The sequence below is a fragment of the Bos taurus genome, chromosome 17, assembly GCF_002263795.3.
Source record: "Bos taurus isolate L1 Dominette 01449 registration number 42190680 breed Hereford chromosome 17, ARS-UCD2.0, whole genome shotgun sequence".
Classification (NCBI taxonomy): domain Eukaryota; kingdom Metazoa; phylum Chordata; class Mammalia; order Artiodactyla; family Bovidae; genus Bos; species Bos taurus.
Genome location: NC_037344.1, coordinates 44,524,354 through 44,542,177, shown reverse-complemented (window position 1 = coordinate 44,542,177; position 17,824 = coordinate 44,524,354). Strand labels below are relative to the sequence as shown.

Sequence of the window (17,824 nt, the reverse complement as noted above, 5' to 3'; positions counted from 1 at the left end):
AGGGGACAGGCCTCCTGGACACAGCCAAAGAAAGCTAGGCAATGGATGCCAACAAACATGGGTTTTTTTGGTTAACTCAAAGGAGCAGAAAACTCAGAAAGGCAAGTTCCTAATCAATCACATCAAAGGGCAGCCCTGTATGAACAGACCAAATACACAAAGACTACAGGAAGGAGGGTTTGGGAGCCAGAAACTTGCAGAAGGAGAAATGACAAAAGGAAGCCTATAGGACAAACTAATTCACAGTGGTCTCATCTACTTCAACTGGTTCGACTGACCTCAAGGTGTGACATACCAACACGGCCCAACTGCTCACCTGCCAGCCTCCGCTTCTCATATTTAGCCTGCTCCTCACGGGACAGCTCGTGAAAGGCCCGGGCTGGGCCCTCGGGGGTCAAGGGAGGGAACTTCTCTGACTCCAGTTGGTGCTGGATCCGATGATACTCACTGCGACTGGCTGGCACTAGAAGGAGTGATGGGAAGAGAGGATGTGACAGAGACCCGCCCACCCGCTTCCTGCTGAGCAGCCCCCCAGGGCCGACACTCACTGAACTCTCCCCTCCACTGCCAGGCCATCTTCCTCTGGCAGTTCGCTCCAGGCTTGTTGAAGTCACAGGCTGCGCAGGTGGCCTCATCCACCATGGCAGAGGGCTGAGAGGGGACAGGAAGAGAGCAATTAGGGTTTAGGCAGAAAGAGCTTGATTCTGACTTGAGAATGTGTCTCACCTGCAGGCGGTTCGTCAAGATGATGTTGGGGTACATGGCCCCCACGTCCAGGTGGTAGATGAGGGGACACTCAATTCGGTTAGGAACATCTTTCAGGGAGGTGAGCTTGGTCTTAATCTGATCACACACCTACAGAGAAAGTGGAAAGAAGTGAAGGCTGGTGACCAAGATGGAAACTGGAGATTGTACAGAGTAACAGAGAAAACACCATGGGTCCCAAATGGACGACAGACAACATGCACCAACACACCAGACCCTGGAGGTACAGGACAGAGCACCGCAGCACGGGAAGCAGCAGACTCCACCCCAAGAGAACTCTGGGGTTGGGAGAGAAATGCGTAATATGTGGCCTCATATGACACGGCCCATCTGCTAACAAGTAGGGGGACCCGCTAGATTACCAACAGCCACACTTCCTGGGTGCCCCGAGTGCCCCCACAGTGCAGGCAAGTGACACACCATCAATGTCCTTGCAATTCCTCATCTCACGTATGAGAAGCTTCAAGTTAGTATGGACCCTCTGAGGGTCCTCTGAGACCAAACACCACGCTCTCAACTGTGATACTAGATGGTTTCCAGCATTACTTTATAAACCAATGAATCAGATTCTGTTTCCAGCCAAGGCTCTTAGCTTAAAAACCCTCTTGACACCAAACACATGGAAATCCTAAATGAAATATGAAAACTATCCGTGTAAATGCAGATGTGATCTTCTAAGTTATCCCCAAAGAACAAATGTGATGAGAAGACTCAACATCAGAGCAGTGAGTTGACTCAATGGTGTCTGGCAGAGGCTGGGCCCTGTGTTGGGATCCCCAAGACCACCCCTAGATTTGGTGACTCACAGGGGAAAGACAGAGCTCAATGAGCAAAGGGCAAAGGCACTTGGGGGAAAGTTGGGAGGAGCCCAGGTTCAAGCTGGGATGAGCTTCATTCTTCCAGCAACAAGCTGTGATAACACACGAGAAGTGCTGTGAAAAGCACTGTCCCCCAGGGAAGCTCATGGAGACCCAGTGCCCAGAGTTCTTACGGAGGGCTGCTCACGTAGGCAACTCTGCCTGCCTGGACCAAAACCCAGACTCCAGGAAGGAAAGTGGGCACTTAACACAAACCACTGTTTGCACGAACAACCTGAGCACGAGTGAGTGAGCCATTCTTATTAGAGGAAGGTGAGAAACCTCCTGAAGTCCAAGTTCCTGGACACTGGCTAAGGGCAGCCATGCAGCAGGCCTTTCTGAGGTTTGTGGCCTCAGGCCTATGCCGTGAGCTCTTTAACTCACGTTTCTCATGCTACCTCAAGGAGGGGCAGGCTACACACAACAAAAGGGAGACAAAGTGCAGAGCCCCAAATAAAGGCAGGACTCTCAAAAGCCACCTCCATAAAAGAATAAACTACAACAAGTCTGCTCACCATGTCTATTTTGAACTCTGGGCAAAGAAAGCATTTTCCTTGAGCATTTATCATAACAGGCACTAACAGGTCTCCACTGGCTCTGGGACTCTTCAGCCAAGGAACCAGGTAAGAAGGGGCATCGGGCCCATGTTACTTTTGGGGAACCAGGAAGAAACTATCAAACTACCAACGGCCCTCCTGCTGAAGAGGAATTCAGATTCCAAAATTGCAGAGCGACAGGACTTCCCTAGATGTCCAATGGTTAAGACTCTGCACTTCCAATGCAGGGGGTGGTGCATGTTCGATCCCTGATTAGGGAACTAAGCTTCCACAGGCCACATGGTACATCCAGAAAGGAAAAAAATATCTCAAAATCGTGAAGCATGGGGAAAAAAAAAAACTCTACCATGACTGACAACAGACACAGTGGGAGGAGAACCCTAAGAACATCAGACAATAAACCTCCTGGAGTAAACATGGTAAAATAACGCTAAAGATAAGTGAATACGCAAAATCTAAAACAGGACGAGAAACAACAAGGACCTACTGTAGCACAGAGAATTATATTCACCCCTTGTAATAACCTATAATGTGAAAGAATCTGAAAAAGAATACATGTATACACACACACACACACACACACACACACACACACGGGCTTCCCTGGTGGTTCTTGAATTCACCTGCCAATTCAGGAGACACAAGAAATACTTCCTGATCCCTGGGTCAGGAATATCCTCTGGAGAAGGAAACGGCAACCCAACTCCAGTATTCTTGCCTGGGAAATCTCATGGACAGAGGACCCAGGCAGGCTACAAGTCCATGGGGTGTGAAGAGTTAGTTGGACATGACTTAGTGATTAAATAACAGGAACAACAATATATATATACATGGAATTCCCTGGTGGCCCAGTGATTAGGACTCTGTGCTTCACTGTAGGGGGTACACATTCGATCCCTGGTTAGGGAACTAAGATCCTGCAAGCCACGTGGCACAGCCAAAAAAAGGGGGGAAAAAAAAAAAGAATATATATGTGTGTGTGTATTTTAAAAATTTGAATCACTTTGCTGTATACCTAAAACATTATAAATCAGTATACTTCAATAAAAAGTTTTTAAAAACAAAACACAGGAAGAGAAAGTCCACTATAAAGAAAGAAATAAAGCACATTTGAAAAAGAACCAATAGAGAGCGTCTAGAAATAAAAATATTGTCCTAAAACACAAAAACAGTCACTAAAACTAAAAAAGGCTAAACAAGCTTCTGATAGTCATATACTTTTCTCTCCCAAATGTAACACCTAAATCAGAACATTAGATATGTATTTATTTGATAAGTTCATTTTGTCCAAAACTTACACAACAATAAGAAATACAACGTTAAAACTTGAGAATTACTGTACTTAGGAGTTATTTCAAGAAAAATTGGCTTAAAAAAAAACACCTTTAGATCTGGGGTCAGCAAACCTCTGTGAATGCTCATGCTAACGCTAAGTCACTTCAGTCGTGTCCGACTCTGTGCGACCCCATAGACAGCAGCCCACCAGGCTCCTCCGTCCCTGGGATTCTCCAGGCAAGAACACTGGAGTGGGTTGCCATTTCCTCCTCCAATGCATAAAAGTGAAAAGTGAAAGTGAAGTCGCTCAGTCGTGTCCGACTCTTAGCGACCCCATGGACTACAGCCTACCAGGCTCCTCTGTCCGATTTTCCAGGCAAGAGTACTGGAGTGGGGTGCCAGGTTTTGTGGCTATGGTCTACTTTTTCTTTTAAAATATTTTAAAAATATGAAAACCATTCTTAGCTTGCTGACTGTACAAAAACAGCCCTTCTGTACTATAGCTTGCCAACCTCTGGACATTCAAAGTATAAATTGGAAAACATCTAAATCACACAAAAATCAACCAGAAGAAAAAAGGAGTATCTATCAAGTAGAACAGGAAATACCAAAAAGATAATACTTATTGTTTCTAACTGAATTCTAAGCAAATGAATCATTCAGAGAATAATTCCCCCATCCTTCTCTGTGCTAGGGCATGCTCTGAAATGCTGCTCGGAGAGGGAAGATGAGACCACAGTAGTGGGAAGGCTGGGATGATGGGATGACACCTGGACAGGCCAGACGCCGCTGTATGCCCCCAGCTGACACCTCCCACTAGCTATCACCACACTACTACCGAGGCGGTCACTCAGGAACAAAAAGGTGAACCTGCTACCCTTTCCCTAAAGACCCTAGGCCACCCTACAGAGAACAATTTCAGGGACTCTGGATGACCATCTGTCATCTATAAAAGTCCACGTCCAAATTCACTAAGGTGTCTGGGGTCCCTCCAATTAGCACACCTTCAGCCCATTTCTCACTCATTTCATTGGTTCATAGACTTAAAGTAGTATCTTCGGGGAATTCCTTCACAGCCCAGTGGTTATGACTCAGAGCTCTCACTGCCAGGGGCCTGGGTCTGATCCCTGGTTGGGGAACTAAGATCCCACAGGCCTCATGCCAAGGCCAAAAAAGCAGTTATCTTTGTTTTGTTCAAGTTGCTTTTAACTTCTATTTGTCATTCAGCCTACACTCTCTTCTTCCCAAGTTGGTTCATGGTAAGTTCCCAAAGCATATGAGCTGTAGCTGACAAGAGCTGTACAGAACTTTGTACTATGCAGAGCACGTGCACACATTCTTGTTTGAACTTTGCCTGGTGAATATGCTACATTTCTTGAAATCAATCCTAGAAGCAGGGCCTGATAGAGACCCAAAATGCGCCACATCCAAAGGAATAGGATCAGCAAAGCAGGCGGTGCCTGGTGCCTCTGGTCATGTGATACACTTTGCAAATGGTGCTTTCTAACTACTACGTGAAGGACTTTGCAGTTATGATATTCTACCCTGTAATTTATAGGAACTCCTATCATTTTTAAAGTCTATAGACAGAAAGAAAGTAAAAACCTCCAATGGCTCCTTGCTGCCTACAAGACACAATTGTATCTACCCTTCATTTGCCTTTCTCTCCCACATCAGCCCACCACTTTGTTCTAAAAGCCATCGCCTCCTCTGTGAAATTCTCCTGTCCAGAAAGTCGAGTGCCTCACTGTGCCAATACACTGTCCTGTCCTAACTACACGGGACCAGGCCCCGTGTCCTGTCTCGGCAACCAAGCACTATCACACAGTAGGTGCACAATGAATAGGCCACTGAGAGAAGCCACTCTGCAAGGCAGGGCATGTAAACAGACTGTTCTCCCCACACCACTTCCCTGAGCCTGTGCATCACCTCTTGGAAGTTGATGACCTGCTCCATGGGCACCTTCTCCTCTTCCTCGATGGCATGACGCATGGTTTTCTCCACCCGCTGCAGCAGGAAGTCAAAGGCAGCAGGATTCTAACACAAACAACCAAGAGAGGATGTGAGAAAGACAGGAAAATGGCCCCAAACCATGTAACCTACTTCAGGTGGGACTCTACCAAGAGAACACTCCAGAAGGAGTGGCACCCTAAAGGGCAGGCCAGACAAAGGACAACTGGTGAGGGGTCCATGGGTGAGAAGGGGGAGAGGGCTTTATTTCAGCCCTTGTGGCTGGGTCCCTCCTGCGTCCTCCCACAGCACTGGCGGGATGAGGCCCAGCCTCAGGAGCGGCGCACCATCCGGAACCGGCAGGGGATGTCACTGCGGAACACGCCGGACTCCAGGGCTTCTACGTGGCCACCCACGTAGGTCTCAGCATCCAGCACGTGGCCGTCATCTGTCAGCTTGTTGAACTCCTGCTCCTGCTTGTTGGGGAAGATGATGTTGGCATGGAAGGCCTGCACCATTAGCAAGGCCTCGCACAGCGTCCCAGAACCTTTCCGCAGCACCTACCGGGAAATACCAGGCTGTGAGCCAAATACAGAAATCAACGGCTGCACCCGCAATAGCTGCCTGGGACCACCCAGTCAGGCAGCGGGCCAGGAGAGGCACTGACCTCATCGGGCTCCATGGGGATGATGGTACACAGGGCGAATATAAACGGGTGGACATACTTCATGTACAGGTAGTATGTGGCCACTGCATCCGACACCGAGTAGGTCGCCAGAGTCTGAGGAGAGGACATCAGACAGTAAGGTCAGTGAGGGGTCCAGAGGCCGCCACCCCCCAGCAGAAGGTGACTCAGCGAGGCAGCACACGTGCCTGGGGCTGCTCAGTGGCCATCCGGCACATGTCTTCAGGGTCCAGTTCCACTGGGTCGTAGCCCAGCTTGGCTTTGGCCGCCGCCTTGAGGTTGTGGCTGCCCACGGGCAGGTAACTGTCCCTTTTCACCCACCTGGAAAGGAGAACAAAAGCAAAAGCCAGAGATAATTCTGAGACGAAGTCTAGGAACCTGTGAGATGTGGTGAAGCTGGACACTCTACAGGAAGATGCAGGGTCCTGACAGGTACCCCAAAAGATCACCAAGACCTCACGTGGTGCAGGCCCCTTGTGAAAAGCTTTCAGCTGGACCCAGTCAACTTCACAGAGAAACCCACAAACACAAGGAGACGACACAGCCGGTCCTCCAGTCCTTGCGAGGCCTTCCTCTCACCCTCAAGGAGAAATACAAAGGGGACCAGGCAGGAACCTGCTGTCTGATTCCTGCTGTAGATTCCTCCACAGCTTATTCGCTACAGGTGCTGCCAGGCTCTGCCCTGCTCTCCCTGCCCCTCACACTCTGCTGTCAAACTCCCATCCTCTTCTTACACAATCCCTTCTGTATAAAAACACTTGAGGTCCCTTCGTGCCATCTCCACCTCTTGCTTCCTCACAACTCAGCCCCACGACAGACACCACTGTATCTCTAGGACTTACAACTTCCTACTGGCAGCATCCGATCTCACCTTCTGTGGCCTCTCTGCCCTGTGGGCCGTCCTCCCCCTCAGAAATGCCCTGCTGAAGGATCCCCAGTATTGCTGCCTCCACTGAGGAACCCCACCTCTCTTTTACTCCTCTTACTTAAAAAAAAAAAAAAAATTATTTATTTGACTATGCAGGGTCTTAGCTACAGCCATGAGGGATCATCAATCTTCATTGTAGTATGTGGGATCTTTTTAAAAAATCATTTTTCTGGCTGCACTGGGTCTTGGGTGCTGCGTGTGGGCTTTCTCTAATTGTGGCGAGCAAGGGCTACTCTTTGTTGCAGTGGCTTCTCTCGCAATGGAGCATGGTCTCCAGGTCTGTGGGCACAGTAGTTGTGGAGTATGGGCTTACTTGCCCCTTGGCGTGTACAATCTTTCCAGAGCAGAGATCAAACCCATGTGGCTTACATTGGCAGGAAGATTATTAGCCACTGAAATACCAGGAAAGTCTCCATTTCTCTTCTTGAGAATCCATCAACTATCAAGTTTTTGGTCTTATCACCGAGCCCCACAGTCTCCAGATCCTCCATGTGGATGGAGCTCCCAGGTCTGCTTTTATTCTGAACCTGAGCTCTGCCCTATTTCTCCAGGAGCCCAGCCCAAGCCCTGAGAACCAGAATTTCCTAATGCCTCTTGCACCTGTCCCCATATTTATAGATCTCAAAGTCCTTGACTCTCAGATATCTCAAGACCAGCCCTCTCTTCGCTCTTGTTCTTGTTGCAACCCGCCTGCCCTTCAATCCACACACCATAATACCAGGGGTAAGGAGAAAATTCATCAAGCTTTAAATGTGTCAGTGGCTCCCCATGACCACCAAGATAAAACCAACCTCCTCACTGGGCACAGGAAGCCCAGGTGACCTTTCTCTCCAGCCTTCCTTCTCGACACTCTGGGCCACCTTGCACACTTATCCTGAGTCTGGACACCCCAGCCTATCTGGACACCATGCTTGTCCTTCAAGAGAGCCTGGCTGCCACATCCCAATCTAATGTGGGGAAGCCAAGGCCTCTCTGTGACCTCCCATAGCACCAGACCTCACTCTACCAGGTCTTTCTTTCTGGTCTGGTTTCTATACCCTGGGGACCAGTCAGCAGCCACTGTCCACAGGTGACAGGAGCTACTTCTCGGCAGCTTCTGTAACAAGGTATGGAAAGGACCAGTGTATGTAAGGGAGTCTCACTTACAGAAAGCCCTCATGAGACACTGCGATAAGCCACCACGTGAGCTGCAGGGCCTACCTGAGACAGTCCATGTGGATACACTGGGGTGATTTGTACTCCCCCTGGCTGTCCTTCTGGAACCCTATCTCCTGGTACATGCTCAGTCCATGGACCGCTGCTCTGGCCTCCACAAATGGCCTAAGGACAAGAGGACGGAAAAACATGTGGGACAGTGAGTCTCTAATTTCCACAGGGGCCGGGAAGACTGCCCCAGGGGCTGGGAAGACTGCCCCAGGGGACACCTCACACCATCTCCTCTTAAACAGGGTGAGCAGCTCACGTGTGCTACCAGGCAGTGCTTCTCCTATCTCTCCCTCCCCTTTTCTGACTCACCAGTCAAAAAAGTCCCCATTATAGGTGACCATGATGGTGGGTTTGGCCTCCTGGATGTGTTCAAACCATCTTTGGATTAGATGAACCTGAATTTAACAAATTTTGGCAGTCAAAGGGTTACTTTACTCTTCCTCAAGTGTAAACACCTCTTTTTACACCAAGTTTTAACACCTCTCCAAAGCTGAGGAGTAACAACTTCACATGATCCCTTTATTTCCATCTTAACCTTATGTGAACGAGGACCAACCACTGGGGATTGAGCCCAGCTGCTATTATGATTAAACAAATGCTGAGGTCTAAGAGGATCACCACGCTTGCCTCCTCTTCCTATTCCCAAACATCAGGCACTTTCCCAAATGGCATCTCTACCTCATCGGGCTCATTGAAGACACAGAAGGGTCCTTCATATTCTGGCTTGGGGGTAAATTCGAAATCTTCTATATCTTCTGAGACAATCTCCCTGTTGGTGATGAGGTAGCCCTGGGAAGTTCATTAGCAGTCAGTGTGAGTTACAGAAACAAAGCCTAAGACACACCTCCCACATGCAGCCTGGAGATTTTTGCTACAAAACCTTTGCAGCAACTTGAAACACCATGGCTTTCCCAAAAAAGACAGGCTACTTCATCCTAAGACTTGCCCGGAGGGCACAGAGTGGCTAGATGCCAGAATAGATTGCTTGTTCACTTGTGTGGACTCCATTCTCTCATTAGTCACCAAACAAATACTAACCACGAGTGGACACTGTTCAGGTTTGGAGACCAGACTTGGTCCCGGTTCACAGAGAGCTCACACTCCAGAAGGCACCCACTCACCTGACCATCAATCATATAGGAAATCATCATAATCTGGTCGGTCTCAGCATCTGGAAACTTGAGGGGCAGTTTGGTTGTCTCAATGTCAAATGCTAAAACCACGGGGTCCTGAAGGGACAAAATGTAGCATTAAGTTGGTCAAGAACCAAGCTGAGCTCTGGAGACCCTGGTGGTTCTCTTGACACCCATGACATCTCCACCTCTACTGCCAGTTACTAAAAGCAAGAGTTGAGCTGCTGTGGGGAAAGGTCCAGGAAAAAGCAGGACAGGCATCTTGGGGTGGATTGATCTACCATGATGGTATAAAAACTTGAACATACAAGATATGGCTGGAGCCACTGTTCACAGGAAAAGTCTAGAATTACAGAACACTTGAGTCTCAAGACACTTTAAAATGAATCACCTCATTTTGACCTTTATGACAACTTTGACAGGAGACTGTGATACAGAACTGACAATCTCATCTTAGATGTGAGAAAACAGAGTATAGACTATCCCAAGATCACAAAGCTGTTCCCGAACCAGTTTTGAATCCATTTTCAACCTAACATGCTGAAACCATGCTCTTAACCATCAAAAATGGAAGCCAGAGCTTTCCCTCCAATGTTCCGATCCAGCCTAGCTCAAATATTGACAGCACGCGATGATATATATGTGCAAGGTCAAAAACTGATTTTAAAAAACCCAATTACTTCAAAATTCTTTTAAGAAAGTATTTGAGGAAAGAGAAGCAAACCAATCTCAAAATCAAATTCACCTTTCACCTTTCTCGCCAGAAACAACTAGAAAGTTTAGGATGGAGGAAATGCAAGCAGTACTTACTGGTCGTTCAACGAGGTCATCACGGCGGGCAATTTCCACTGGAAAGGCGCTTCCTCGGTACCGGACATTGTACCAGTGAGCCTGAAGGACATGTGGTGCATTAACCAAAGACTTCTACACCTGTCCAGGGAAGCCTACTCTATGGATCTATCCTTCAGTATCACCTCCTGGCTGTCAGTAGCAACAGCCCACTCACCACGTGGATCTTCAGGTCGATGGAGAGACGGATGTGGTAAGGTACATCATACTCTCGCATGTCCACAATGTTGTCCAACTGGTCGGCAATCTTCTTAGAGGTTTCCTCTTCATCAAAAATTACACTGCCCCCTTGCAGAACACTGCAAAATAAAGAGAGCAGCTTTTTCAACTATACTCTGCTAGGGACTGAATCGGGGAAAGGCCAGAGTCCAAACAATGTAAACACAAAGGTTTACAAGGTGGCTGAGATGATCAGGACAGGCCCTTCTTAAGGAATGACCTTGGATGACCCCCATCCGACCAAGCAGCAGGCCACGGACACAAGGAGGTTCAGTACACTTAGGACGTGCATTTTATTGGATGTAAGTTCCACCCCAATTAAAAGAGCAAAGAAAGGAGACTATTACTCGAAAGGCATGTCTACAGACATGACCCACCTTCACTGAGGTTATTTCTTCATCAAGAAAACAAAGATGACAGGAACAGGCCCACCCAGCACAAGCATCATAAGGTAACGTGCTCATAAGCTCTTAGCATGGTGAAGTGACTGGTAAACAGTAACTACTTCTGCATCATAATTATTCTTACCATATCTAAGTGGGAATCACTGTCACTAGAATGTTCACTCCAATATTAGTCCACTAAGCTTCCAAATACTGAATGGACTATTAAGGGGAAGAAAAAGGCAGTGAGTTTTAGAGAAGGCTCAGGCCTCTGGGGACTCAGTCTCCAGATACAACTTGCAGTGTTCTGAAAAATCATTAATGAGCCACTGGGCAGGGGGTGCTGGTGCAGAAACATCCAGGGTCCCAAACTGATCTACTTTTGCCAGAGGATACGATTAGCTCTCTTCTAAAATCCTCATAAATTTCTGCATGTCTTTTTTTAGTTGATTTACAATGTTGTGCTAATTTCTGCTATACAGCAAAATGACTGTTATATACATAAACACATTCTTTTAAAAATCATTTTCCATTATCATTTATCACAGGATGTTGAATACAGTTTCCTGTGTTATACAGTGGGACCTTGTTGTTTATCCATCCTATATATAATCGTTAGCATCTGCTAACCCCAAACTCCAGATCCACTTCTGCCCCGTGGCAACCATAAGTCTGTTCTCTATGTCTGCGAGGTTATTTTTGTTCCATAGATAAGTTCATTTGTCAAATTTTAGATTCCACATATTAAGTATTATCACATGGTATTTGTCTTTCTCTTTCTGATTTACTTCACTTAGTATGATAATCTCTAAGTCCACCTTGGCTGCTGCCAATGGCATTATTTCATTCTTTTTTATGGCTGAGTAGTATTCCACTGTATATATGAACCCATCTTTATCCATTCATCTGTTGATGGACATTTAGGTTGTTTCCATGTCTTAGTTACTGTGAACAGTGCTGCTGTGAACACAGGGGTGAATGTATCTTTTTGAATTATAGTTTTATTTGGATATATGCCCAGGTGTAGGATTTAGGATTGTTGGATCATATGGCAACTTTATTTTTAGTTTTTGGAGGAACCTCCATACCGTTCTCCATAGTGGCTGGACCAATTTACATTCCTACCAATAATATAAGAGCATTGCCTTTTCTCACACCTTCTCTAGTGTTTGTCATTTGCAGACTTTTTAACGACAACCAGTGTGAGGTGGTACTTCATTATAGTTCTGATTTGCACTTCTCTAACATTTAGAAATGTTGTGCATCTCTTGATGTGCCTATTGCCCATCTGGTATGTTGAAGGCATCATACTTCTATTTGCCAAGATTTCTTCTTAATCTCTTACCCTGTTTCTTATTACTGTTGATATTTAAATGTTTAATGAACAGTGTGTGTTGTCCTTTATTTAAATTTCTCTGTATAATAACCAGGATTCTCTAGAGACAATGTGCTACATAAATCTAGATATTTAATAAAATTTGCAGACATCTTAATGCTTTCTAAAAACCATGAAATCAGACTCTGTTATGGTGGTGGGATTAGAAATCTAAAATGTCTTTATTGTTACAGAAACTCAGTTTGAAGCCAAATCTATCCCCATGTAAGAAAGAAGGGACAGCTGAACTATAACCTGGGAATCCACCATTAATTTAACACAAAGGGAACATATGAGAAAGTCTAACTAGTTGCTCAAAAGTGTTTCGCACTGAACAAAGCCAATCATTACGGTAGCTTTATTGCTGAGTTTTCCCATGTCCTATTCATCTTGTAAACTTAGGAAAAATGGGAAACAGTCCTATGGACCAACTGGCTGCTTTGCTTATGTGAACAAAGCCTACCTGGAGAGCATAGTTGTGTAGGCATCACTGGTATGACTCTGGTCCCGGTTTTTCTTCACAGCTGGGGAGATCTCCTTCCTCACTTTGACGAGGTCCTCCACAGTGTTGAAGGACAGCTTAATGTAATTTCGTTTCAAACCAACCAAGTGATTTGGCTACAGAGTGAAGAGACGGTGTTCATGAGTTCAAGAGAAAAAAATACTACGTTGGAGAGAGAAAATAAATAAGGGGAGAACGAGTCAACAGTACATAAATGAGTTGAAGAGTTGGCAACTCCAAAGCAACTTGTTCAACTCTGCATGTGGCACCAAAGACACCACTAGAGTTTTGAGGAGGAGGTGGGGACAGCCATGGAAGTCCATCATCTCTGCTGCCTCACAGGTACCAAGCATGTCCTCCCCCACCTCACCCCACGGATGAGCAGACCCAGCCTAATTCACCCAGAAAGGGCTGGGTCATACTCACCAAGTCCAGATCCTCCTTAGGGACAGTCTCTACTTTGGCAATTTTACCCTGAAACTTCTTAGAAAGAAAAGATGAAACTTCTCGCTCACAACCCTAAATCAGGATCAGAATGAAAAGACATCCCATTAGTAAAATCTATTTCCTTCCTTGCCTGTTTCTCTAGAAGCCTCTTTATTTCCAGTTTTGACTCTCCCCACAAAACGAAGCTCAGGTCATTTGACCTAATGCCATCAACGACAGACCTACCTTTCTGGTCGCAATGTAGAAATATGGCTTGTAGGGCAAGGCCACCTGTAAGAATCACAGCCCATGTGGGGTGATGACAAAGAAAAAAAGGAGAAAAATGAAGATAGGCTGTTTTTATTATACCTTTGAGCAGCCTAGATTCAATGCATCATTGACCTGGACATATCTTAAGAGAAATGATACAACAGAAAATTAGACTTGCACATATCACAAGGGCAAGAGTCTAAGAGACACAGTACTGCTCATCTTTCAGTCTTCCTGAGCTAGCTTCTCTTAGGACATCTTAAGTGGTGACTAGTGTGGCTCCATGGGGCCCATGTTCCTAAAGAGCTTTGGGCAGCTGCCTGCTACAAGTCTCCCATAATCCCTCTCTCCTCACAGCTGCAGAGCTAAAAGGACACCTATCATTTTGGGCCCAATTATGCCTCATCACTGAGGGGTTTTTAGCTTCTTTGGATTCAAGGGCCTTACCTTAAATCTGCTCCCATCGTCTTGAATAAAGTAGTAATCCACAGCACTAACTAAGCGTTTATCTTCATCTAAAATCTCAGTCTGCAAGAGAGTCGGTCAACAAGAACACAAGGTTTTCCTCTACAAAGTACAAGAGCCTTTTCTTCCTTCTCTAGGAAACTGAGTACTTTAAAAACAAAGTCTTTCTCTACCTTTGCATAAACCCTACCAGACCCATTCACAAGATTTGTGTCATAACAGCATCCAGATGGGAATATCTCTGTCTCCTCATCTTTGAAAGCTTTATTCTTATGGGTAACAGGGATGCCCCTCACCTTTGTTATCCCAGTGACCTCTTAATGACCCGGAGAAGACCCCGAGAAGTTAAAGAGGAAACCCGGAGAGCTGCAAACAATCCCATCTCTACCTGGATGGTCCACAACATGTTCCCGCCAGGTGTCACCTGCTCTTCAGTAAGGGCTGTGCTGCCCTTCTGAATGGGAGGAGGATATGGAGGAAAAGCACAGGTGCTTACAGGGTGCATGTTGATGAGCCAGCCTGTCTTCTCACCAGGCTCCTTGAGTCTCTCAAAACCAAACCGCAGATCCATCTTATCTGTCCACTGACTGCGCTCCAGGCGCTTGAGTGCCGAGACAGAGGAAGAGGAGCCATCATCCCTGAGTGAAAAGAGGGAAATCCAGTCTCCACCGATCATGACACTCTACACCCGCAACCCTCAGTCCACCCAGTATAAGCATTTCAGACGTGACATGGTAGGAGCATCCCCGAAAAGTGCTCATTAAGAAAACAGGACTCATAGGAAAAATATGACTGGGACGTCATATTGTTTGATGTCATACTCACGTCAAAACTTGTTTAACTATGTAACCAGAACACTAAGAAAAACAACAATCTTGGCTGGACATGCCGCCTCATGGGGTAGTTAAAAAGGAAAATGCATCAAGTCCAGGATTGCAATCTTGAGCATTTATTCCTGACGAAAGAAAACTCATGTTCACACAAAAAACTTGTATGTGCATATTCACTGCAACTTTGTTCATTATAGACAAGAAGTGGAAACAACCCAGATACTCTTCAACAGGTGAATAGTTAACCTGTGTTATATCCTTCCCACGGAATACAATTCATCAGTAACAAACTTATTGATACATACAATAACCTAGAATGGTTTCAAGGGAATTAGCCTGAGTGAAAAAACCAACTCCCCCAAATTACATACTTTATTCCACTTATATAGCATTCTTTAGAGATGGAGAACGGATTAGCCATCAGTGGGGGAAGGGAGATGGCTGTGGCTATAAAAAGGTAGCATGAGGGACCCCTGGGTCAGAACTGTTCTGTGGCCTGACTGTGCTGTTGGTCATGAATACAGAAAGTGCACAGAACTAAATCTACACACACACAAACGAGTGTTCATGCACTGCTGTATCATGTCAATTTCCTGGTTGTGACTCTAGTTATGTCAGCTGTTATCACTGGGGGAAACTAGGTTAAGGGATCTCTGTGTAATTTCTTACAACTGCTGCTGCTGCTGCTAAGTTGCTTCAGTCGTGTCCGACTCTGTGCGACCCCATAGACGGCAGCCCACCAGGCTCCCCCGTCCCTGGGATTCTCCAGGCAAGAACACTGGAGTGGGTTGCCATTTCCTTCTCCAATGCATCAAAGTAAAAAGTGAAAGTGAAGTCGCTCAGTCGTGTCGGACTCCTAGCGACCCCATGGACTGCAGCCTACCAGGCTCCTCCGCCCATGGGATTTTCCAGGCAAGAGTACTGGAGTGGGTTGCCATTGCCTTCTCCGTTACAACTGCTAAGAACCTACAATTATCTCAAAAAGTTTTCTCTATTTTTAAAATGATGGTACCCAAACTTATTATTAGTTTGTTTCTTGCAAAAAATGCAATTAACCGTATTTGACCACACAGGATTTTCAGAACTTGGGTTTGATCCATGGTCTGGGAAGATCCCACATGCCATGGAGCAACTAAGTTGGCGCACCACAACCACTGAGCCTGTGCTCTAGAGTCCAGGAGCCCATGTGCAACTACTAAAGCCGGTGGATATGGGCACCCTAGAGCCCATATTCCCCAACAAGAGAAGCCACCGCAACGAGAAAGCCTGCTCAATGTAACTACACAGTAGCCATGGCTCACTGGTTCTCTGCAAGTAGAGGAAAGCTCCCGCAGCAATGAAGACCCAGCACAGCCAATAAAGAAGTAAATAAATAATTTTTTTAAAAAATAAAGAATGACCAAGTTGGAGACTAGTTCTACTAAAAATCAGTGGTGATGATTAAATCACGATACATATGATGGGCAGACAGAATTTTTTGTAGAGTGTATGGTTGATAAATAACATTTGTGATATTTATTGAAGACCAACAGAAACAGAGAAATACTCACTTTTCGTTGTCTTCAAGATAAAATTCTGTAACGTCAGAGTTATTTGAAATAAGCTGAATGAACTAATTCACTTGTGTTTTCAAGTCATGTAATTTGAGTTGGAAAAATATTTACTGAACACTTTTCAAGGCGCTCATACAACCACCGAGGTGGCTGCAGCACATCTAGGAAAGTGCATTTCACGCTGCTAAGTCGCTTCAGTCGTGTCTGACTCTGTGCGACCCCAAAGACTGCAGCCCACCAGGCTCCACCGTCCCTGGGATTCTCCAGGCAAGAACACTGGAGTGGGTTGCCATTTCCTTCTCCAATGCATCAAAGTGAAAAGTGAAACTGAAGTCGCTCAGTCGTGTCCAACTCTTAGCGACCCCAGAGACTGCAGCCCACCAGGCTCCTCCGTCCATGGGATTTTCATGCTAGGAAAGTGAAACAAGGATGGCTGCAGTGTGCTGGGCTGCACAGTTCAGTGTCCGAGTGCAGAGACAGCAGTGTTCCATGCTAAGCCATTTTTCTTTTAGCTGGCTTATAAACACTGAAAGGTAGCTCTAATTTCTATACAGCAAAGTCAATAATCATGTTTCTACAGAGTTGTTTGCTTTAAATGCATAACACAAGAAGCAAGGTCCTGGTTTATGACTGTTGAGTACAGGAGAGAAAAGTGTAGCCTGCCACCTGAGATTGGAGGGGAGCACTGGTACAGGCACTCAGATAACAGAGCCAACAGGGCACATATCTGTGCCACACTCCAGCCAAGGGCTCTTTCCTTCTCTACTGAAGACTTGTTTAATTCTACTCGATTCTGATCCCCTTGCCTAGGGAAAACTGCAAATGAACCAATACAATCTCCACATTTTACTGATATTCTTCTGTTTACTAACTACATGTGAGCAAACTAGGGTTACAGAAATACCTGTTGTGGTAGAATGAACTGTACCTTAAAAGCACGATATATCGTGCTCGCTTCGGCAGCACATATACTAAAATTGGAACGATACAGAGAAGATTAGCATGGCCCCTGCGCAAGGATGATACGCAAATTCGTGAAGCGTTCCATATTTAAAAAAAAAAAAAGCACGATATATCTTCTGGGACACCTGAGTCTGGATGTTGGAAGAACCACATATGGATAAAAATGGGGATATAACATTGTTCAATGTGAGAGGAACTATCTCAGCTGAGAAGGGAAATCACTTCCCAGCTCAGTTACATCTGCCTCAAACCTCCCAAGCCTTTCTCTGCTTAGGGTTAAATAACTTTATACAGATTTTATTATAAACCTTAAATTAAGTACTTGACAAAGACTTTCCATCAACAGAACTATCCAAATCTATTTTGATTCCAGAGATTAGAATAATCCCAAATTGTTCACAATCTTTTAATTTCACAGGTGTGATCCCATCTAGATAGAATACAATAATTATGGCTTATCCATCTTCAAAACAGAATAATTACCATATTGCCATTCCAACTTAAAAAGCAAATGCTATTAATAGTTTCTTCTTTAAACTGCAGTTCTGAGATTCTGGCCCCTGTATATTTTGGGCTGAAGGCCTCTTTATTAGTTAAGCCAACTATATTCTCCACTCCTCAAAAATGTACAGC

General features: G+C 45.6%; 1 protein-coding gene and 1 non-coding gene across 5 annotated transcripts in view; one reads left to right on the top strand and one right to left on the bottom strand.

Moving 5' to 3' along the window:
* POLE (DNA polymerase epsilon, catalytic subunit) overlaps positions 1-17,824 on the bottom strand; it is a 61,062-nt gene that overhangs the window by 41,831 nt on the left and 1,407 nt on the right. For all 4 annotated transcript variants that reach the window (XM_005217684.5, XM_024977498.2, NM_001191429.1 and 1 more), the window contains 18 exon segments: positions 14,342-14,483; positions 13,828-13,908; positions 13,357-13,401; positions 13,111-13,203; positions 12,646-12,800; positions 10,363-10,504; positions 10,167-10,247; positions 9,345-9,452; positions 8,902-9,012; positions 8,533-8,618; positions 8,218-8,337; positions 6,278-6,410; positions 6,072-6,185; positions 5,752-5,964; positions 5,384-5,491; positions 727-855; positions 549-651; positions 317-463 (listed from right to left, as the gene is read on the bottom strand). In XM_005217684.5, the coding sequence (XP_005217741.1) occupies positions 317-463; positions 549-651; positions 727-855; positions 5,384-5,491; positions 5,752-5,964; positions 6,072-6,185; positions 6,278-6,410; positions 8,218-8,337; positions 8,533-8,618; positions 8,902-9,012; positions 9,345-9,452; positions 10,167-10,247; positions 10,363-10,504; positions 12,646-12,800; positions 13,111-13,203; positions 13,357-13,401; positions 13,828-13,908; positions 14,342-14,483 (2,111 nt within the window).
* LOC112442118 (U6 spliceosomal RNA) lies at positions 17,176-17,282 on the top strand. The gene has a single exon (XR_003030126.1). It is a non-coding gene; the product is annotated as a U6 spliceosomal RNA (small nuclear RNA).